The 23,252-nt window shown below is 34.8% G+C and overlaps 1 protein-coding gene across 1 annotated transcript; it reads left to right on the top strand.

The window, feature by feature from the left end:
- Positions 1 to 2,327: 2,327 nt before the first annotated feature.
- Positions 2,328 to 12,924, top strand: LOC130823790 (nudix hydrolase 19, chloroplastic). The gene is made up of 6 exons (XM_057688564.1): positions 2,328 to 3,157; positions 9,796 to 9,936; positions 10,028 to 10,132; positions 11,500 to 11,599; positions 11,720 to 11,812; positions 12,416 to 12,924. The coding sequence occupies exons 1-6, from the start codon at positions 2,576 to 2,578 to the stop codon at positions 12,706 to 12,708; spliced, it is 1,314 nt and encodes a 437-aa protein (XP_057544547.1). The 5' UTR covers positions 2,328 to 2,575; the 3' UTR covers positions 12,709 to 12,924.
- The last annotated feature ends 10,328 nt before the right edge of the window (positions 12,925 to 23,252 follow it).

Raw genomic sequence — 23,252 nt, 5'->3', positions numbered from 1 at the left:
TGTATTCGATGTGTAACATCTCCATCAACCTTCCCATTACTCTGAATAATCGATCCCAAATACCTGAACTTGGTTGTACTTGCAACTACTTCTTCACCAATGGTTACCTCTAGCTTCCTTGTCTGCAATGTCCCAGTAAAGTTGCACCGCAAATATTTTTTCCTCGTACGACTTATGTGCACGATATCATCAGCAAATAATATGCACCACGGTACAGTCTCCCAGATCGACTTAGAAATCTCTTCCATAATGATCGTAAAAATAAAAGCGCTTAATGTCGATCCTTGGTGTAATCCTACCTTGACTGGAAAAGACTCTATTATCCCCATCGGTGTTTGAATGTTAGTCGATTCTTTGTCATACATATCCTGTATAGCCTCAATGTACCTATGTGAAATACCTCTAGTCTTGAGGCTATCCTAGATAATACCTCATGGTATGCTATCATACACTTTCTTTAAGTCGATGAACATCATATGCAAATCCTTCTTTCGCTCCCTATATTTTTCCATCAGTCTTCTTAAAATATGAATAGCCTTAATGGTAGAACTTCGTGGCATAAAGTCGAATTGGTTCTCTTTGATCACTGTCTCTTGTCTGATTCTCTTCTCTATCACTCTTTCCCACAATTTCATTGTGTGACTTAGAAGTTTGATCGCTCTATAGTTTCCGCATACTTGCGCATGTCCTTTGTTCTTATAAAGTGGGATAAGTGTGTTGTTCCTCCATTCCTCTGGCATCTTATGTTTCCTCAAGATAACATTAAAGAGGTTCCTTAACCAGCAAATTTCTGTACTCCTAAACCTCTCCAAACCTCAAGCGGTATGTTATAAGGTTCAACTGCCTTTCTCTTTCCCATTTTTTAAGAGCTTCTCCCACTTCCACTGTAGTAATATCACTGTAGTAATAGATCAAACAAATATATGTGCGCAAATAAACTCAAACAAGAACAAGGGATTTTGTTAACGAGGTTCGGCTACAAATAGCCTACTTGGTTCGGCTACAAATAGCCTACTCCCCGCCTATGGGATCTCTTCCGACCCTTAGGATTCAACGCCTTTTATTAATGAACTTTAAGACAACTTAGAAGATCTCTCTATCTTCTCTCACCACGTTCTTCCCCTTGAAGAACGTCTTACAAGTTCCCTTAATTAAAGTACAAATCCCAATCTCACAAAAAAGATGACAAGTTGAATACTTTAAAAAGTATTCCAAGCTTAGAAGTATTTGATAATAAAAAAATTCTAACTCTTTTCTCTAAATCCTATTACAAATGTAAGAGTTAGATGAACTAAGTTTTTACAAGTCTTTGTGAATGTCAGATCTTAATACAAGAAGAGAGAAAATTATGAGAAGTATTGCTGCAAAAACCTAATCTTTGAAAGAAGCCTTATATATAGATGCCACGCCTCAATATAATCCTGCAAGCCAAGGAAGCTTCATCCGTGAATATAGTTAATCTGACCAATCTGGACCAGTCTTCAAGATCTTGAGCATTTATTCAAACTGACGCTCCTTTGAAGACATAGACAAACACGTCATTGATTGTCATTTTTAGCTATTTAAGCTCTTGACATGCTGCCACGTTAGTACTTACACTAGGTATTTAAAATTTAATAATTCAAATAATAAAACCGTTTGTGTAAATGTTAATTAAATTAAATTCCTATATTTTAGGCGAAGTTAAATTCTTTTCTTATTTTGTAGTAAATATTCAAACTTAAACGTGTAATAAGCCTTGATTTCCAAGTAATTTATTTATTCAAACATTAAGCTTAAAAACGTGTAATGATATATTCAAATTTAAACGTCTTGAACAAACGTTAATTTAATTCAAACTCAAATTCAAATATACTTATAACCTTATCCAAATATGATAAACATAAGTTATCTAAAATTAAGCCTTATTTAATACATTTCGGTTTTAATCAATTTATCAATTATTCATTTAATATTTAATATGATTTTAGACCGACTTAAACAACTAAATATAATTACTTAATTTATTGTTTAATTTAATACTCCCTCCTATTCACCTTAAGAGTCCTATTTGACTTTTCACGGATTTTAAGGAGTGTCAAAAGTGGGACCCTAAGGGTAGGAAAGAGAGTGGTATTATGGATTTTTAATGTAACGGAAGAAAATTAGTATGGGTAATGGAGGGTATAATTGAAAATAGGATAAAGCTACTAGGGGCATGTCAAAAACCCATACCAAAAATAGAAATGGGACAATTAAGATGACTTGAGCATAAAAAAAAATGAGACACATAAATCGAATACGTAGAAATATGTATTTTAAATTATCATCATTTTAAGAAATCGAGTGTTCAAACACAATCAGATTGTTAGTGTTAGAGAGCCAACTACCAAAATAAAAAACATGGACAATTTCTTATCCACACAAAAAAATCTCAAATCTTGGGTACAAAAGTGCAACATGTCACATTAATCTGGGTATTACCTTACAGCTTACATCAATCATCATAGAACTCATTACTCATCATCATCAATCACAAATTCACCATTCACCACTCTTCATTCCAGACCACCATTGATGAATTAGAGCATTTCCAATGCTCTTATTCTTCAAGTCTTCTGCAATAATCACAACTTCTCCCATATTCCTTTCTTTGTCAAAAATCACTCCTCCCATTTCTCTCCTCCACTTCTCCACAATGACATCCATCAATCTTCAATCACACTGCTTTGCAGGAAATCGCATCAAAGCAAAAATCCCAAAATCCAATGACCTATATTCCCCAAATTCAGCTCTTGAAACCCTTAAATCTCATCTTTTGGGAAGTACCCATGATGTTCTTTCACCTAAATTTCAAGTCTTACCCTTCAGAAAGGGGAGACCTTTAACAGGTTTTCATGGTGCCTCCCAAAATTGGCATCTGGGCTGGCTTAGTTTGGGGGATTGTAAGGGTTTATTGGCTGATTCTATAGTGGAATTAAAGGAAGAATCTTTGGTTTATTTGGGTTCAAGATCAGAGGAAGATTCTGTTTATTGGGCAATCGATGTTTCTCAAGATGATACGTTAGTCGATGAATTAGCGAAGAAGTTTATGTCTTTTGTTGAACTAAGAACCCTTATGGTTGCTACTGATTGGTCTAACTCTATTGCTATGGCTGATTTAGCTGTTGCTGGCCATGTAAGTTTTTTCAATTGTGGGTATCCTGTTATTGCTTATTTTTGGCTTTTGATTATTTTTTTTCTTGATGTTTTTACGTTTTTTAATTAATTGGAACTGAATTATAACTATAATGTTTAGTCAAAATTAATGTGCTTTTCTATTTAGACTTCAGAATTGAATGTCATCTTGTAAAATTGGATTATTGTGTTGAAAGAGATTATGTAGAGAGACCTAAAGGGAATATTTTCTTTGTTATGCAAAGGATGGATTAGTTTGTATATGTTGTAAAAAGATACTTTAATTTATAAGATAAACAATAAAATAAAGTTACTAGTTTTGTAGTAGAAAACAAATTATATATGACAATCAAGAACTATGCTTATGTACACCACCGAGACCTCCGAAAAACTGATCTTTAATCCCGAACAAAGTCACAAGAAGATTTTGTATGTGACTTGATATAAATTCTAGGCGAGACTCTCTTCCTAAAACATCATTTTCTCCCTACTATGGTGCTTGGGAATCTAAATCGGAAATATGTTTTGAGATACAAAGAATTTCACTAAATTCCTAGCACAAGAAAATTAGAACGATGTATGAAAAACTTAAATGGAAAGAGATACGGAGAATTACAATCAAGGATTGCAAGTTCTCTATGTAAAGTGCTAGAGAAGAAAATAAATCAGAAATTGCATCTAGAAAATAACCACACAACCCTTCTATATTTATAGAATAGCTCACACCATTTCACGAAACAACATGTTATTTCATAAAACACAAGATCAATTTCACGAACTAATGTCGTCTTTCAATCAATCCATCATAATTTATCTGGTTAATATAACCATAATTAACCGTTGGTAGTTACATCATAACTAACAAATCTGCTAAACTAACTTTGCAAAGAAGAATCCGCAAAATAGTGCGAAACTCGCGGGTCGCGAGCCGTGACCTGCTGCTCCACAAAACAGTAGCTTTTCTTCCTTTTTCGCGATCCGCGAGTCATTTCACGATTCGTGAATACTACTTTTTGCTCAAAACAGAAACTTTGCAACCTTGGGATATATTCAAATTCATTTCTTTAAATTAATTATTTTATTGAACTAATTATAATTCCCGATAACTATTATACGCTCTAAATGACTAACAATATATTTTTGCATTGGTGAAGAAATCTAATTTAGTTGAAAATAGTTAGTTTTCAAAGATCAGTAATTGAAGATAATGAAAGTCTAATCAGGAACAAAATAGCCCTCTAAATCACAGAGTATGAGTATATGTGATTGGTTTGTTGTATATTAGGGTAAGGCCCTCTTTCTTCCTCTTCAAATCTTTAATTTTTGACGAGGCTACATTCAATAATTGGTGCAGGATTGCCCTTGTGTATAACCTGTTTTATTGAAACAATTTGTTGACACTCAAGGCACAGTTACTTAGCTCTATAACAGAATTCTCAATTAGTTTGTTAGAATCACAAACTATTTTTTGTTTGTTACATTAGATTCCTTTTGGTAGCAATTTGTTACTCCTTATGTGCAGCTCATTCTCTTTTAATAGCTTTTGTATATAAATAGCTCTTGCTTCTATATTCAAGAACCAATTAATGAAATATAATTCTCTTCATTAGTTTGTGCATTCTTCTGCGTACATACCTCTTCAATGGAGCTCCTCCCCTCATATTTGTAACATGGTATCTGACAGGTTTTCTCCTGCATTCTCTTCAACATTTTCTCCTTTTTTCTTCTCTTCTTTCTAATTTCTTTCTCCATGACTTACGAAAATCTTACCTCTTCTGCTATGGATTTAACTCAAGATTCCAACAGAGTGTATTATCTTCATCATCTGACCATTCCAGTATCAAATTGGTCAGTTTTCCTTTTAATGGTCCTTGTTTTTCAACATGGAAGAGATCCATGATTATTGGTTTAAGTTCCAAGAACAAGAAGTCCTTGATTGATGGCAGCCTCAGCAAACCTTTACGTGATTCGGATGAGTTAAAAGCGTGGGATAGATGCAACTTCAGGATACTTTTCAACAAGCTCGAGGTAACATCCTCAGGATGAAAGATCTACCCTCCGCTGCTGAAGCTTACAATATCTTGTTGCAAGAACAACGACACCACAAACTCAGTAAGCTTTCTACACCTACTCTCACTAACTCTATGGCTTTTGCATTTGATAAGAAACAGCACCATGAGAAGTATCCACCTAAGAGCAGACTTTCTCAAGATCACATACATACCACTCTTGAAAGAGGTTCCAAACGTCTTACCACATACTTTTGTGACCACTGTAAGATGCCTTGCCATAGCATTCAACGTTGCTACAAGCTCAATGGTTATCCTCCCAAGCAGAACCATTACAAATGTATAGCTGCCATTGCTCTTGATTCTGATCCAGATCCACGCCCTGACCTACATCACACCGGTCTTTCCGCTAACCAATTTCGTCACCTGCTGCACCTTCTTAGACGCAAAGATGGTGTCTCTAATCATCTTGCTAATGATCCGTTGGAACTTACTACTTCAGCCAATATAGCAGGTACCTACTGTTTTCTTTCTCAACATCGCAATATTGGTTCGATAATTGACAGCGGAGCTACCAATCATATGTGCCACTCCATCTCTTCTTTCATGAATTTACGGCCTATTACTAGTTCACATCATGATATTACCATCCCTGGTGGTAGATCCATCAAAGTTTCTCACATTGGGGATGTTAGAATCATTGAAGATCTTGTTCTTAAGGATGTGCTATTTGTTCCTCAGTTCTAGTTCAACCTCTTATCTGTTCACAAACATTGCGAAAATCAGCATACCTCTTTGTTATTCACTGATAAATCTTGCTTGGTTCAGGGCCCTTTAATAAGGACTCCTTTGCATCTTGGTAAACTCAAATGTGGTCTTTATTATCTTAAAGAGAACCGTCCCAATGACACTCCTGGAGCAACTAGACAAATACACAATTCCTTACCTCTTGCTAGTCATGTCACATGTAATAAAGCATTAGAAGAGGCCAAATTATGGCATCTACAGCTAGGCCATGTCCCTTTCACTCATTTAAAGTCCTATAAACATGACATTGACACCACAACTTTAATGCAATCTTTTTTTGTACTTTTTGTCATAGGGCTAAGCAAACTAGGCAACCTTTTGCTACTAGCTATATCAAGTCTACAACTCCTTTTGAATTAATTCATATGGATGTATGGAGTCCTTTCTCTATTACTACTCACAATGATTGTAAATTTTTTCTTACCATAGTGGATGATTATACATGTTGTACTTGGCTTTATCTGATGAAACAAAAGATCAATATGCTTAGCTTGTACTATAGTTTTTTAGTTTCATTGAAAATCAACACCATACTCATGTTAAACAAGTGCGAACTGATAATGAACTTGAGCTTTGCGAAGGTCCCATGAAACTCTTTTATCACAGCAACAGTATTTTGCATCAAAAAAGTTGTGTTGACACATCGGAACAAAACCGCGTTGTCGAATTCCTAGGGATGTGACTTTCCATGAACATCACTTTCCTTTTCACTTACAACATTTGCTCCTCCACTACCTTTTACCTTCCAGTTACAACTTCTGACCTTTTTGCTTTATATCCTACTTCATCTACTACCTCACCTAATACATCTACACACGTTACCCAAGCCCCTACTACTACCCCTAATACATCTATTGCCCCACCTATCCTTACTGCCCCACCTACTACCTCTACTACTACATTACATATTCTTACTCCACCTAATACATCTACACCCACCATTTCAACTCCTTTACCAAAATCTACTAGAATTCCTCATCCTCCTGCTCACCTCAAGGATTATATTTGCAATCACACTTACTCTCGTTGGTGTAACCTTGTTTCCCTTTCTAATTTTTCATCTCCTGCTGCCCTTTTCTCCACCCCAAAATCTTGGCATGAACCTCATTCTTACAAAAAAGCTGCTATTGATGATAATTGGGTACAAGCAATGAAAGCTGAACTTCTTGCTCCTCAACAGAATAGTACTTCGGACTTAGTTCCTTTACCTCAAGGCGAAAAACCCATCGGTTGCAAATGGGTTTACTAGGTCAAGTTGAAATCTGATGGGTTGCTTAAAGGTACAAGGCTCTTCTTGTTGCCAAAGGCTACACCCAAAAACACGGCATTGATGTTCAAGAAACGTTTTCTCCTGTCGTCAAATGACAATTGTTCGTTGTATAATAGCTATCGCTACTCAACATAATTGATCGATCTTTCAATTGGATATCAATAATGCTTTTCAACACGGGGATCTCAATGAAGAAGTTTTTATGGAAGTGCCCGAAGGTCTTGATTATGGTCTCAATATTGTTTGCAAACTCAAAAAGTCTCTCTACGTCCTTAAACAAGCTTCCCGCCAATGGTTCGCCAAACTTACTCTAGACCTTCTTCATCAAGATTCTGTCCAATCCAATAATGATAAATCACTTTTCCTCAAGAAATCTTCTCAGTCATTTATAATTGTAGCTGTGTATGTGGTCGACATCATCCTCATTGGCAATGATATTCCTAGCATTCATAGTTTAAAATCTCATCTACATTTTGTTTTCAGCGTCAAGGATTTGGGGTTACTACATTTTTTCCTTGGTCTTGAAGTGACTTATACCAAGCAAGGCATTATTTTGTCTCAACAGAAATTTATACGAGATTCTCGCATTACCCACTTCAAACCAGTCGTCACTTCTCTTCCCATTAACCTCAAGCTCCAACGTTCTCAATCCAATCTTCTTTCTGATCCTTCCCTTTATCAAAGGCTTGTTGGCAAACTAAACTTCCTCACTCATACCCGTCCCGACCTCTTATATACTGTCCAAACACTCAGCCACTTCATGCAATCTCCCTCCCATGATCATTTTTCCGCCCTTACCCACACCCTAAACTACATTGCTTCCACTTCTGATCAAGGTATCCTTCTCAAAGGATTTGACCACATTTGAGATCCGTCTACACATTTGCTTCTTGAAATTAGAAATCTATGATGTAGACTTGGTTGAGTTGTTATGTTGACTAAGGAATTACAGCGAAATGTTACCACCCCTGTCACCTTGCCTAACATGCACTCTCATTTTTTGATTATTGATGGCTAAGCTAGTTATTTAGGAAGTAAAAACAATTTGTATTCGTTAAAGTATTTATCTTTTAGTTTTTGTACTGTATAACAGTGAACATTTAGTCAAAAACGCTTTGATCTACTTTTATCAACTTTGACAAGTTGTACTAAAACTCAAGTATTATTAGGTTGAGTTAATTTCATTGTTATATCAAATTCAATGTGCAAGTCCAGGCCCTTCAACCAATCAGCTCAAATTTATGTTGTGGTTACTTGCATAGAGTTTAGAGCTTCATTTTAAACTCGCATTGCATGTACAGACCATAGGAAAAATAGTAGATGTGGTTACGATTGTGGTAATGGTCGCAATGTCGCGAATGCGACACCTTGTTCATTACAATGTGAGTCATTATTTTGAAATATTCATTTAGTAATTCAAGTTTTTTAGACCTTAGATCAAAATATTATAGACCACTTAAAACCTAATACAACTACAATAATGCCGGAGCCTTAATCAAAAAAGATTAGGGCCGATTACATGAAACAATAAATCAGTTCCAATGGTCGTTTACATGAATTTTTCTTTTATATTCATTTCGATTGACTACTATCTCAATTTGTAAGTTTGAAATAATAAAATAAATTGATATTTAAAAACTATATAATGAGATTAACCTTGCAAGACACACCAGACTAAATAATTTCTTATAAATTGGTGAGAAAAAGTGAGGCAAGGTTAACCAATGAAAATTAACACCTAATTACAATGGTTGTTACTCTAATTTAAATCATTGGTTAAGTAACAACGTTTTGCGGAACGGTAAAGTCAAGATCCGTTTTTAAGTGGTAATTATTTAATGAAACCACCTCATTTTATCCCATGGTATAAGCATTCAGGCATACAACCTTGTTTTGTTGAAACAATGAGCCAACTTTTCTGTGTGACTATTGGCCAATTTATGCCTCTAGGATATATTTTATATCACATGATGATGGATGCTTTTATATCACATGATGATGGATGCTTTTTGTAAGTGATGCTCGTGGTTAGTAAACCTATATAAATTTAAGGCCAAACCATGTAATATCATGTGAAACGGCTTAAAGCACAAGTTTTTTACACCTTTACCAAAAAAGGTAATACCGGTTCGATAAATTTGAAAACCTTTACGATACAACCGATACAGTACGATAAGACCTTGTTTTTGCACTATGATTGCAACCATCTTTTGTTAACTTGGTTATGGTATGGGGTTATGGACTTATGGTTGTTTTGTTTATCGCTAGAGTTTCAATGAGAAGATTAGACTCTAATGAGGTTATGTTGAACTCTGGTTGACCATTGATAGCTTTATCTAGAGTATGAGAAGAGGTCAATAATGAATCTAGAGATATTGAGTAGATTTCTTATTTTGCCATTTTCCTTCTAGAATTCTTTAAAAGTTGCCAAAGAAGATTCTCTTACTTCTTTATTTCGGCCAATGTTGAATAGAATAAGTTGCTGCGTTTTTTTTTTTTTTTATAAAATTTTGTCCAGCTCTAATGTTCGTTATTGTATCTGTTGTTTGTAAGGCTAGAGCATTGCTAGAATGGCATAATATATCAAGATTTTGTGGGCATTGTGGAAGTAAAACTTTGCCTATGGAAGCTGGTAGAAGAGTGCAGTGCACGAATGAATTGTGCAATAAGAGGATCTATCCTCGTGTGGATCCAGTATGTTGATGCGAGCCTGCTGCTTATTTTTGTGATGCAGAAAATATTTGTGCGTATGAAATGATATTCTTATTTTGTCTCCTGATATCAGGTTGCAATAATGCTCGTAATTGATAGAGAGAATGAACGTGCACTATTAAGTAGACAATCAAGATATGTACCTCGGATGTGGAGTTGTTTAGCAGGTTTTATAGAGGTAAGCTCACTGAAAAATTCTCACAATTTATTTTTTATAAAGATAGGTAAATAGACCTTTGTCCTTAAATAACTTTAATATTGTTTTTGTTTGAGAGGGATCATATGTTTCTTTTTGGTTTAGGTTTGGAATTTTACAAATCTCCAATGTAGAGTTGTCCATCAAAATGGATCCGATTTGTCGGGTTTGACCCAACGAGTTAATAATCAAGTTTATTTTCTTATAGCTATAAAATGTTAAAAACATCATGTAAATGTTAAGAATTTTTGAACTTTTAGTTACTAACGAAGAGTTTCTCAAGTCTTCCACTATTTTTGAATACAAATTTAAGAGGAAAAGGAAAAAAGCAAAAGTGAGGGGAGGGAAGGAAAGTTATTAGAATCGAGATTTTACTTGGAATCGTTTAGAAAGGTAGAATCGAATCCCTAAGATCGAATCGTGTAATCATACGATTATACAAATAAACTTAAATATGCTAAAATATTTAATGCCTAGTATTAATTAGGGGTGTTCACCAAAAGCGCTTGTGGCTCAATGGATAGAGCATCTGCACATTAAGCTGAAGGTTTGGGATTTGACCCCTACAAGGCGAGGTATCAAATGGGGGGTTTCTTGACTGCGCGCATCCTCTTTACTTCTTCCTTGAGGGGAATAGATATGGTTTGTCTGCATCTCTCAGGAAAAAAACCCCCACCCGGACCCTACCTTGTGTGGGATACTGGGAGTGTTCTTTACTTTTACCTTTTATTAATTAGGGGTGTTCAAAACTGGATATCGGATCGATCTGAATCCAGAAATCCGAATACCCGGTTTTTTGGATAGTGAAAATCACTATCCTGTTCTAGTATGAAAAAAAAGGATATCTGGGATCCGGATACCCGGTTTAATCTGGATACCCGGTTTAATCCGGATCAGACTGGATATCCGTTTTCAATTTTTTTATTTTCTTTGTCTCTTTTTAAACAAATTTACCTTTTTTTTGCACATAAATATTTAAGCTCACTTCACTTTCATTCTTTAATCAAATCTCTTCAAATCGCTTCCTTTCAAATCTTTCCCCACCAGATTTATCTAAACAATAAGTCATTGTATCCCCCAAATCCCTCTTTTTTCTTTCCTTTTCTTCCAACTCATTCAATCCAAACAAAGTGTTAGTTGTACCTTTACAGCTTTGGGGAGATTGAGACGTTAGTAAAAATCATCCATCTAATCCCTCTGAAAATCCCTTCCATTCCATTTTGTTATCCGAACAAGTGATTCTTCACCACTCCAGATCTCTCCCCTTCCTTTTCCTCTATTTCCTTTTAGTCAAAGACACTCTTAGTTTCACTTTAAAAATCACATCATACTATAATTTCCTATTGTAGCCTGGAGAAAGTTTGGAAGAAGCGGTGAGAAGAGAAACATGGGAAGAAACCGGTATTGAAGTAGGAGAAGTTGTCTACCATAGTTCTCAGCCATGGCCTGGTAAGTTGCTTCAAGTTTTTGTGTTTCCTTTGTGTTTTTATTGTAATGATATTGTAGATAATCTCTGCCATCAGTTCTTGGCTCAGCTTAATATGTAGTTTTACTTTCGACTATTTTCAGTTGGGCCAAGCAGTATGCCATGCCAGTTGATGATAGGCTTCTTTGCTTTTGCAAAATCTCTAGAAATAAACGTGGACAAGACAGAGTTGGAAGGTATGCGTCCATGTGTATTTGATCCTTTTAAAACAATTTGTTCATTCTTCCTACAAAAGATTTGTTGATGCAAATTCACAGTTTTGTTTTGTAATTTTATTCAAACTCGATTATTTATTTTTCCTTAATGATTCAGAAAATCCAAGTAGATTTTCAGTGTCCTTTGGCAGAGATTTTAAACTGCCCTATTCTATACCTGATAAAGACAACAAATTTTAAACGACAATTTCATCAGATTTTGATCATCATATTGAACCAGTGTTATGTAATTTTGCTATGTATAATTCGCCTTTTGAATAGCAAGTCGCTCAAAATGGTGAAAATTAACCTAAACCGACCATAATAAACTTATCTCGATTTACAATTTGTGGGGGCTTACTGCTTAGTGTAAACTGAAACGGACTGTGTTCGGCAACTTAATGAAGAACGTTCATCTTTTTTGTCCAAAATGAAATGTAAGAGTATTTTAGACTTTAAGTTAATATCTCATCCATTACACGACTAATAAATCCAGAAGAGTTGTTTGCACTTTCTATACTCCTTAGTCGACAATATGTATGCTAATCCGAAAATATTTGATATATATTATATGTGGTTGTTTAGATGCTAGATGGCATAGTAAAGAAGAAGTGAAGAAAGCCCTTTTGGTCGCGGAATATGAGAAAGCCCAAAAAACAGCTGCTGCCAAGGTAGAGCAGATATGCAAAGGGATTAAGGCAAGTCCGAACTTGTCTTTAGATTTCAACACTGAAAGTGGAGAGCTTGCACCCATGTTTATTCCGGGTCCTTTCGCCATCGCCCACCACCTCATTTCCACCTGGGTTTTTCAAGGTGTTCCAGCAAGCGCTTCTGGTGGTCCACATACACACCCAAGTGGTTCTCTCTCAAATCTGTAGTAATTTGCCCCAACTAATACTGTCTTTCATTCATATGATTATTCTTGTGACATTTTAGATATAATTATTCTTTGACTCTTGAATATTTATACATATATTTGCTTAACATGGTCTTATGTATGTAACTATGATGAGAGGGTTTGCTTTCCAGTCTCAATAGAGCCAAAGATCTAAAGTTTTTCCATCAAATTTTAATATGTATAGCAAATTGAACTATTGAATTCCGTTCACTTTTTATTTATGTGATGCTGGAGATGGTATTTATGTTATGGGTCAATGAATTTCGCTAATGATCAAGTAATCAACAAGGATACGTCCACATTATTGTTATATTTTTATATTATATTTAAAGCAAAAATAAGAATGAAATCAATGGTCCGAGCCGCCCAACTTGGAAGTTAGAACCGTCAGAATTACCTCCTGAATCGTTAAGGAACCGTTTGGAACCGCCTGGAACCGGAACCGGAATAGGTAACATCCGAATTAGGTTCCAAATGGAACCGAAGATGAAATCGGAACGGAATCGGCCTAATACGAACCCTGGCCATCACTAATAACAAAGAAAATGAGAATGAACAATGCACAAACTCAAATATAATGATGTACATAGAAATGGTGACAATTCTCTCCTCCATGCCTAAGATGAACATTGGCCTCAATGTGTGAAAGGACCAATGATAATAGGGGGCACACAAAAGAATCTCTTACACCATCCTCTAGGTAGCAAAGGGTAGTAGGACTTCGACTAAAAAGGTTTCGCTTTTTACATTAACCCAAACTCCCTCATACTCCCCCATGCCTAAGACAAGCAAAGGGTACAAACAAAATAGTGCTACCAAGCAACATACAACCCTTACACTTCCTCCTTCATCCTCAAGCAAACATTTAACTCAACATACAAGCTAGCAACCAAAATATGCAAATACAATACAAATATTCATCAACCCAAAGCCTTTAAAGAAGGATAACGCAAAGTTTTCAAATCTAGCAGTTTGAAAGTAACACATGAAATGGGAATCAAGGGGCTTATGTTTGTGTAGTTGCTAAAGTATGTAACTGAGTTTACATTTGGCATATAAAGGATGTGCGAGAATTTAATGTAATGATGGCTAGGATGGGGAAAGGTGGGGAAATTTGTTGAGCTAGAAGTGAGAAGATCAGAGGGGAAGAGGAGGACATGTACCTGATGAACATTGGTTATAGCTTTTGGCCTTCGATTCTTCCTTATTTCTCAACTACCTGCAAATCATCTCATAAAAAGACCAAATGAAAATACCTACACCAAATTTATGCAATCTAAAACTGAAATAAATAATCAATGCTAAAAGTTTGATATGAAAAACTTAAATGAATCGGACTGCCTCCCGGAAGCACTATATTTAACGTCGTTTGCCCGACGTAACTCACCAAATTAAAATCAAGAGATACCAACAGGGGCCTTGTAGGCCCTTCCAAACACATTCACGTTGTTTGCACTAACTTTTGAACCTAGATCATTATTATTCTTGTTCTCCTCGGCACAAACAATATGCACGATGTGAGCTTATTAATGAACTTACATTTTTCAGATGAAGCACCTTCCTTGGGTTTTTGGAGTTTAAAAACCATCTTCTTCTCACCCACCTTCAAAGTTAGCTTACCTCTCTTCACATCAATAATAGCTCCAGCAGTGGCAAGGCAAGGTCTACCCAATATTATAGGAGCACGAGTATCTTCAGGTATGTCCATGACAACAAAATCACATGGGAATACTAGATTCCCTACAAATGCTGGGACATCCTTCACAATACCCTTGGGGTGCCTAATACTCCAGTCGGCTAGTTGTAGAGTCATGCTAGTCTGGAGTAGGCTTCCCTCATTTGGTAGCATTTTATACATAGAAAGAGGCATAAGGCTAACAATAGCCCCTAAGTTACACAAAGCAATTTCAACAGCTAGACTACCAATAGAGATAGGGATAGAGAAGCAACCTGGACAATCAAGCTTAGGGGGGAAGTTATTTTAAGATCACCGCACTGCATTACTCGGACAAGTTCACAGCTCTTTCAGTTTTGTTGTGGTTGGTGGTCGAACATTGGCCATGGTTGCGGATGTAGGGGTGGATGGTTTAGGTGATGATGTATGTGGTGAGTCTGGGGTGGTGGATAGGAAATGGGATCCCCAAAGTCTCAGTTTCCCTTCTTCTCTTTTCGGCTCGAAGATAGCACAGGACGGATTCAATGTTTGGATGATAATGAAAATCCGATGGTCCTTGACATCTCATGTGCATTCACAATGAAAGACCAAGCGTAACAAGCACAGAGAAGAAGAAAACTAAAACTAAGTAGCAAAGCAATTAAGCAAGCTAAATTAAACTATCGACCTCGCCCTCCCGGCAACGGCGCCAAAAACTTCTTAGGAATTTATTTTAATACCGCAAGTGCATGGGTGTCGTAGCACAATTACAGGTTTAACCAAAGGGAGGCTTTGTTTCAAGAATGATTTAGTTAATCAATCGTTATAATTTAACCAAGAATAGAGAATTTGAACTAAATTGTAATGGATTAGAAATGACTTGATACGATGTAGAAAAGCCTAGGGCAATGGCATTCCCCACTATTATGCATAGGACTAGACAATCAAGTTCAGTGTTGGTTAAGTTATCTAGGTTTTAGGTGAAGAGTTAACTATTACTTTTGGAGATGCTAATCAACTAATCGTGGATTGAATAATTATATTTCTTAATACTAATCGTGGATTGAATAATTATATTTCTTAATTTGAACTTTCATACTTATGATTAATTCAACCATCAACAAGACCTGTTAATTACCAACTCTCAACTTTCATTTTGAATGGCGATAAAAGGATTTGACTTATTTTTTACTTAAGACTAATACACAATTCTAACTCAAATTTCGTACTTTTGGATCATGAAAAGCATTGAAGACTTTAACTTAAGTGGATTATAACATATTCAGTCATCCTTAGATGATAACAACCAACAAATTCCTCAACAAACCAATATGTATGCATATTAAGGTTCATACCATGCCCTAAAAAGGAAAATACTCACTAATCATATTCTTGAAAACATTTAAATTAATTATACAAACATAAATAACAATAATAAACATAATTAAAAGATTAGAAAGAGTAAAAGTACCTTACAATGAAAGTCCATGAATAATAAAACCATATATTTCATGACGAACAAAACCGTAAACTTTATATTACATAAAAGTACTAATCAAAATTAAGAAGAGATTAAAGCTTAATTAAGAAACAATTAAAAAGAAAGCAATTAAAAAGAAAACATGAAATTATCAAAATCAAAGGTTTCACAAACTAAAAGAGAAAAAAGAACGCTGTTGCCTAACTTCTGAAAACTATCTCTATGAGAATGCCCAACTATCTTAGTTGTTTACACTTCCCTGATGTATTTAACTTCCGAAATAAAATGATAACCCCCCAGGCCCTGCCCCCCACTTAGTTAAACTAACGAAAAAAAAGATAGAAAATAAATAATGCCTCAGTAATTAAGTAATTAACCGCCCACTAATTGATACTCCAAGGAAATTAACTGAATTGCTGTCCATTTATTTCGTCGGTGTCTAACAGGTGTCGAAGTCTCGAAGAAATGGAGGACAGTTGCAGCTAGCATCGCTCGAAGCTAGCTTAGTTTCGTTCGATGCTTCAAATGAAGGCTGGTAGAAATTTGTCACATTCGCATGTCCCGACTGAAATTGAAGGAGTCTGGCTGAAGACTTTGCCAAAACAGAACAGCACTTGTATTACTCATGGCTTTGGCCGAAGCTATGATAATCTCGTCCGAAGCTTGGTACAGAATACTCCAAATGACTTTGAATCCCATTAAATAATTGTCGAACCCTCTTTATATCCACAAAAGAATCTCTATATTGTTGAACATCTAAAGTATATACACCTAAATTTATGTACTACATATTAAGTATACTGGTGGAACAAATCTACAATATATTACATGTCCAAAATAAGCTTAAAAGAAAAAAAGTGAAATAACAAAACAACAAGAAGATCAACTCAACATTAAGGGGAAAGCCGAGTCAGCAATTGATGAATTCATTCCCATTTTGAGATAGAACTTAAAGCCGACTCGGCTTTGGTAAGCAATTAGGAAAGCCAACTGTTATAGGTACATTTGGTAGTAAGATTGTAATTAGTTATAAGTGAATGTTTGTGTTAGTCTTAGACTGTTAGTAGTATAAAAGGGAAAATAAGGGTGTAATAGAATTAATGAAATAAAAAGAAATAAAACAATCTTATTCTCCACTTCTAAATTTCTCCTCATCTCCCTCTCTTTTCTATTCACATGGTTGTTTGAGATTCAACAACCATAACATTGGTATCAAGAGCCATTTTTTCCTTGGCACCAATATTTCTCTTTCATTCTTTTTCTTTCTTCATTCTATTGAAATATTCATTTCTTAACATTAAATACTACAATCAAATTGTACACTGATAAGTGTATGATTTTACATTTATTGGTCTTCTATGGGGTGTATCTAGAGTATTAAATAGTGAGTTTTGAAGACAAAAGTGATGAAAATAAGCTAGAATAGGTACATATCCTATTTTGTACCATTTGAATTCTTTATGGATATTTTTGGATATATTCAAGCTACTTTTGTTCATTTTGTTCCTCATTGAAGTCAACCGAACATCAAGAGAACAAATATGTATAATTGGGACAACATTTGAAGGCTTATGGTTCATGTATTGAGTTTGAAAATATCATAAATACTATTTGATGCCTTTGATTTAAGTTGAACATAGTTTCTGTCGAGATTAACCGCAGTCTCTGTCAAGATTAGCTATTGCATTCACTTTAAAGTATAAATTCTAAGTCTCGGTCGAGACTGACCAATCTCGGTCGAAACTAATCCCAAAGGAAAACTCACTGCCAAAATCAAGTTTAAATTTCGGTCGAGATTGACTGATGTCGGTCGAAACAAGATCGAAACTAGATCGAGAATGGGTCGAGACTGCACAATTCGCCCAAAACTACTGCGTAAAGAATTTGTAAAATTGCTTCAGAAATTAAGAAACAATAAATGGAGATTAAATAAAGGGTTTAAGAGAAAAAAAGCCATTGGAATTCTTCAGAGGGAGATTATATATTCATGCGATTTACATTCAAAAGGGATGAATCTCTCCATTCTCCATCTCATTTTAAGTCTTTTTTAGAATTTAGCTTTATTTTCTTCAAGTTTTCTTTTACATTTTATAATCTAAATTTCTGGATTTTTATCTTCAATGCTTTGTTTTTGCTTATGTTCAAGAATTTGGGTTTATTAATATTTCAAGCTTTGGATTTCATTCTCACTGTTATTCTACACAAGCATTTGGTAATTTCTTTCTCTTTTTCTCAATTTGAATATGTTTATGCCATTGGATATGTTTAATCTATTTACAATCATGATTTCCATTAGTGAGTAGTCTTGTATGCTAGGACATTGGATATGAACCCTAATATGTATATGATTAGATGAGCTTTGTTTATTGTAATGTTGAATTGGTTTGATTAAATTGTTAACATTGGTCATTAAAGTTAAAGTCTTTTAATTTCTCTAAAAACAAAAATCATGAAAGTTGAGGGATGAGAATATTATTAGTCATGAATGAAAATGTAAGTTAATGTTTCTTCTTAATCGAAATACGAAAGTTGAGATTTAGTGATATGTTAATCTTGCAATGTTAATCAATCGAAATACGAAAATTGAGATTGAGGGAACCTACTTAATTCGATTTAATTTAATTATCATCCTGAAAAGGAATAATTGAGTTTTGTTGGTAAACTATTCAAAAACATAAATTGCAATTCTTAAGGAAATAATCATACTCTATTAGTGGGGAATTTCATTGTCCTAGATTTTTATTATATTGATATTCATTTAAACTTTCTTTTGCATATTAGAACTAGAGAAAACCAAATCAAAACACATTGCTTCTTGAGTAGTTAATTAAAAAAAACTAAATATTAATCTTGTTTCCCTATGAATCAACCCATAATCGTGCTACAACACCCGTACACTTGCGGCATTAAAATAAAACCACAACACACACAACCCGTTTGTGAAAAGGCATTGCCATGGTCATTTGAGTTCTTGGATTTTTTCCCCAGACTATAGATTTCTTTTAGTGGTTGCAAAGATGATGAGTGATGAGTTTTGCAAAACCATACAATTTGAAGAACCAATTATCCCACAACTTGAAAAGAAGACAAACAAAAAAAGGTAATCAAATCTTTTAAAAAACTTTTAAAAGATGAATGTTTTGATATTTGGGATAAAGGATTGTGTGAATGGTGTAATGAACCAATTCTTGAATATAATTGCCAACATAATTGTGATAATTGGGTATTTATTGTAGTATATGACGAAGAAAATGATTATGTGATTGCATTAGAGATGTTCGATAGCATGATTGAAGTAAATACCATTCAAGAATTAGCAAAGTGTGATTTAAAAATTGATAGACAAGATTCTTTAAATGTTGATCATATGAATTCATGTGCAAAAAGTAAGTTGGATTCTAAACACTTTGTTTATATGGATGGTGATTTGGTTAATTATGTGATTGATGACATGAGTGAACATGATTTAGATAAAAATCATGAATTTTTTGTGGCAATTGAACTTGAAAATTTATTTTCAACACATGGGAAAATTCTTGAAGTTCATTCAATTGAAAGTTCTATTCTCCAAACTAGAATCTGCTAAGAGAAACTCATCAATGGGGTACTTTGTCAAGACTGCAATCAAGCTCCAAGAAGATTATAAGAAGATATGAGATGTACAAGAAAAAGAGAAAAGATTGGGCTAAATATACTAAAGTAGTGCTTGACCCACCTTGGTTGTTAAAAATCAAGAAACGAAAGATTTCTATGCATGTTTTAAGTTTTTTCATGAAGTGATGAATAAGTACGGTAAAGATGCCTTGTTACTTGATCATTATCAACAATCTAAGTCTTAAAATCACGATATTACTCTTAAAAATCAAGCAAGTGTTGGGGAAAATGAAAGTACTGTAACACAATTTTCAACTCTGGTGCTCGAACTCATGTGGCATGGAATAAAAAATTACGATATATATGTGGGTTTTATGTTGACAAGGTCTTATGGTAAAGAGATGCAAGATGTTGATCTTACTTCATTTCTCACTAATTTGGGCATTTTTTGTAGTGTTTAGTTTTAGTTAAAAGTTGTCTTGTATTTTTGTTTAGATTTCTTAACATAGACTTGAGGACAAGTCTTTTGAAGGGGGAAAGTATCTTATAGGTACATTTAGTAGTAAGATTATAATTAGTTATAAGTGGATGTTTGTGTTAATCTTAGACTCTTAGTAGTATAAAAGGGTGTAACAACCCGACTTACCGTTGACTGGGTAAACAAGGTCATCACTGGGTTCGTTTCCCATGATACGGAAATCACACTTCCAAAACTCGAGCAAAGGAATCACAAGCTCTTCAACGTGACTAACTCAGCTAAATCCCAAAACCAACATCTAACTAAAACACAAGATAATCATACAATTCTCTACAAGTCCAAAATAACCAACACAACCAAATCTAATACACATTTATCCAAAAACCTAATACAAAACTATAAATTCCCACGTGCTCAGCTCAAAATACAACCTTGGAACGCTATTCAATCACCGCTAACCCATCGTTCCCGACCGGTTCCGATCTGTAATCAAACTAAAAGATGGAAACAACAGAGGCTCAAATTAAACTGAATGAGAAGTAACAATCCAAAACAACAAAACACAGTAATTCATATCATAGGTTTAAAAGCAACATCAGTTCCCTAGATCTATGTGCTCACAGGGAGTCTAGTTGAGAGGAACATCCATAGCTCTAAGGCTATGTCACTCTCGGGTGAAGCTAGTCAATATCTCAATGAAAATTCGCTTCAAACAGGGAGCAGGTAACAATGTTCCTCAACTCCGTCAATGACCAGCTCGCAAGCTCGATCCATTGACCATATCATAATATCAGCATAAGAATTCACAACAACATTTGTCTCAACAATTTCCAATTCAAAGAGCTTTAGTAAAAAGTTTATTTTCAAGAATGTAGTCTGATCAGACACTTTAAGGGATTGCTACTACTCACCAACAAGACGCTTCAAAGAGCCGTGATCGATTTGCAGCTATCAACTAGAAAGGTTCCTCGATGATGTTGCCTCCTGAAGCATAACAAACATAACATCACAATAAAGCGTTCGATACTACAAACTAGGATCATATAGCTTATTGTATATTCTCCTAAGACCGTATCTTAGTTCCATCTTTTATTCTAATATTTCTAATTATAAAAGAATTATGCAAGTTCGAACTCAAACCATAATAGACCATCAAGGCGACATAGTCATGCTCTAAAATTCATTTACATCTTCTAAAGATTATCCATCTTCATAATTCTCTTTATTTTCCAATTAAACACTAATATGTACCTTTAAACTCAACATCGAAAATCCCCGAATAACCTAATAATCCCTTCAAGAATATTAAATTATCTAACAATTAGCTCTTGACGAGTATTCACAATAAAATGATTAATCTCAACTTCACCTGAATCTATCAATCAACATAATATCCATCTCTTACAAGAGTGCCTAGCTATCCAATTCAATAACCACAATTATTTTATCCACAAGAAGCAGTAATTTATTCAAGAACATCAAATTACTGTATACTTTACCATAACCATTATTATATTCCAAGTGAATCCCAAAATTTCCAATAACAATCTAATATTTCAATATCCAATACTAAATTTTATACTAGAAACCAAATAACCCAAATAACCAATTCTAATCAACACTAAAAACAACTCAATTACTAATTGAATCCATATACTCATCTTGTTGGCCTCTTAAGGTTTTGATGATGACTTCACTTATAAACAAATATATTTTTAGAGATTGTTTTGTAGGTATATATCCGATTTAGTTTGAATCGTTGATGAAGCCTATGACTTGGTTCGTGGAAGATGTACGTGTCTTAATATGTCCAAGATGTTAGAATAATGTTCAAAGTAGACGTACAGTCTACTGTTCCTAAAATGAACATTCTGACTGAAGTTGAAGCTGGAGACAGTACACTGTTCCTACGTAGCAGGTCTGGAGAATAGCATCGACTGGAAAATTGCGAATACTTTATTTTCTGTTTTTAAGTTGATGTAATGGGTTAGAATTAATTTAATTGCTTAAATTAATTAGTAAGTTAATTGGCAAATCTATTTTTAGGTTTTCTAAAAATAGCCCAAGACTTTTTCTTGATTAGATTTAGATCTCCTATTTTTTAGGATCTTATGTTTTTAACTCCTATGCTATTTTTAGCATAAGGAAACTGATTTTCTCTTTGAGCAAATGACAGCCGGTCATTTATTCTTGTGGTAATTCCACTATCCGTTTGTTTTGAGAACGTGGATGATAGTGGGAGGTGTGCTTGAGGTAACTGATGTCTGTTCCCTGTATAAATAAGAGGAACTTTGCTCCAACCGTGTATCCATCCAAGAGGATCAAAGAGTGTCCATTAAAGGGAGATCATCTTAAGAAAAATATTTTCAGTTTTCCAATGCCAATTAATTTATTATATTTTTCTTAAGTAATTATTTTAATTTTTAATCTCTTGATAATTGGCCTTGTAAGGGTTAATGAGTGTTTTGTTGTAATTAGACTTGTGTGAAGTCTAAGGGAATAGAGAAGAGAAGCGTGAGAAGAGAAAGAGAAGGAGAAAGAAGAGAAAGAGAATTAGGCCTAGAGTAGAGAAGCTTCAAGTGAAGCAAATATTGTTTGGTGTAATTGTAATTGATTGCCTAAACATAGTGAGAATTTTTGAAATCCCGGGGGGTCGTGGTTTTTCCTTCTTATTAGGCCAAGAAGGTTTCCACGTAAAATCTTTGTCTCCTTTTTATTTCTTGCTTCTTAAGTTTAAGTTTTATTTTGTTTGCTAAAATTCCGCAAGTTAGAGCAAAAACGTAGTACAACTCAATACACAACAATTCACCCCCCCTCTTGTTGCTTTTGATCATCTCTTCATATTCCAACAATTGGTATCAGAGCTCTGTTCCTCATTTAATCAGGAAACCCTGAGAGCAGTATCCTGTTCCCACAGAGATGTTGAAGATGAACGAGCGCATGGAAGAGGGGTAATCCACATAAAGTCCACCCATGTTTGATGGGAAATTCTATACTTACTGGAAAAATAGAATGGAAATCTTCATAAAGGCCGAAAACTATCAAGTTTGGAGAGTTATTGAAGTTGGAGACTTTGAGGTGACGACCATCAACTCCAACAATGAAGTTGTTCCAAAACCAATCACTGAATATGAAAAAGAAGATTTTCAAAAGATGGAGATGAACGCTCTTGCTATCAAATTGCTTCACTGTGGTCTTGGACCCAATGAACACAATCGTATTATGGGTTGCAAAACTGCCAAGCAGATTTGGGACCTTCTGGAAGTTACCCATGAAGGTACCAGCGAAGTGAAGCGCTCCAAGATCGACCTCCTAATG

The sequence above is a fragment of the Amaranthus tricolor genome, chromosome 9 (assembly GCF_026212465.1).
Source record: "Amaranthus tricolor cultivar Red isolate AtriRed21 chromosome 9, ASM2621246v1, whole genome shotgun sequence".
Classification (NCBI taxonomy): Eukaryota; Viridiplantae; Streptophyta; class Magnoliopsida; order Caryophyllales; family Amaranthaceae; genus Amaranthus; species Amaranthus tricolor.
This window is presented reverse-complemented; position numbering and strand designations above follow the sequence as displayed.

What these genes read in the sequence shown, in the direction of transcription:
- LOC130823790 (XM_057688564.1), top strand. Translation starts at nt 2,576, where the DNA reads ATGCTCTTATTCTTCAAGTCTTCTGCAATAATCACAACTTCTCCCATA. An exon ending in TCTATCCTCGTGTGGATCCA is followed by an intron (nt 9,937 to 10,027) that starts GTATGTTGATGC and finishes TCCTGATATCAG; the next exon opens with GTTGCAATAATGCTCGTAAT. An exon ending in GGACAAGACAGAGTTGGAAG is followed by an intron (nt 11,813 to 12,415) that starts GTATGCGTCCAT and finishes GTGGTTGTTTAG; the next exon opens with ATGCTAGATGGCATAGTAAA.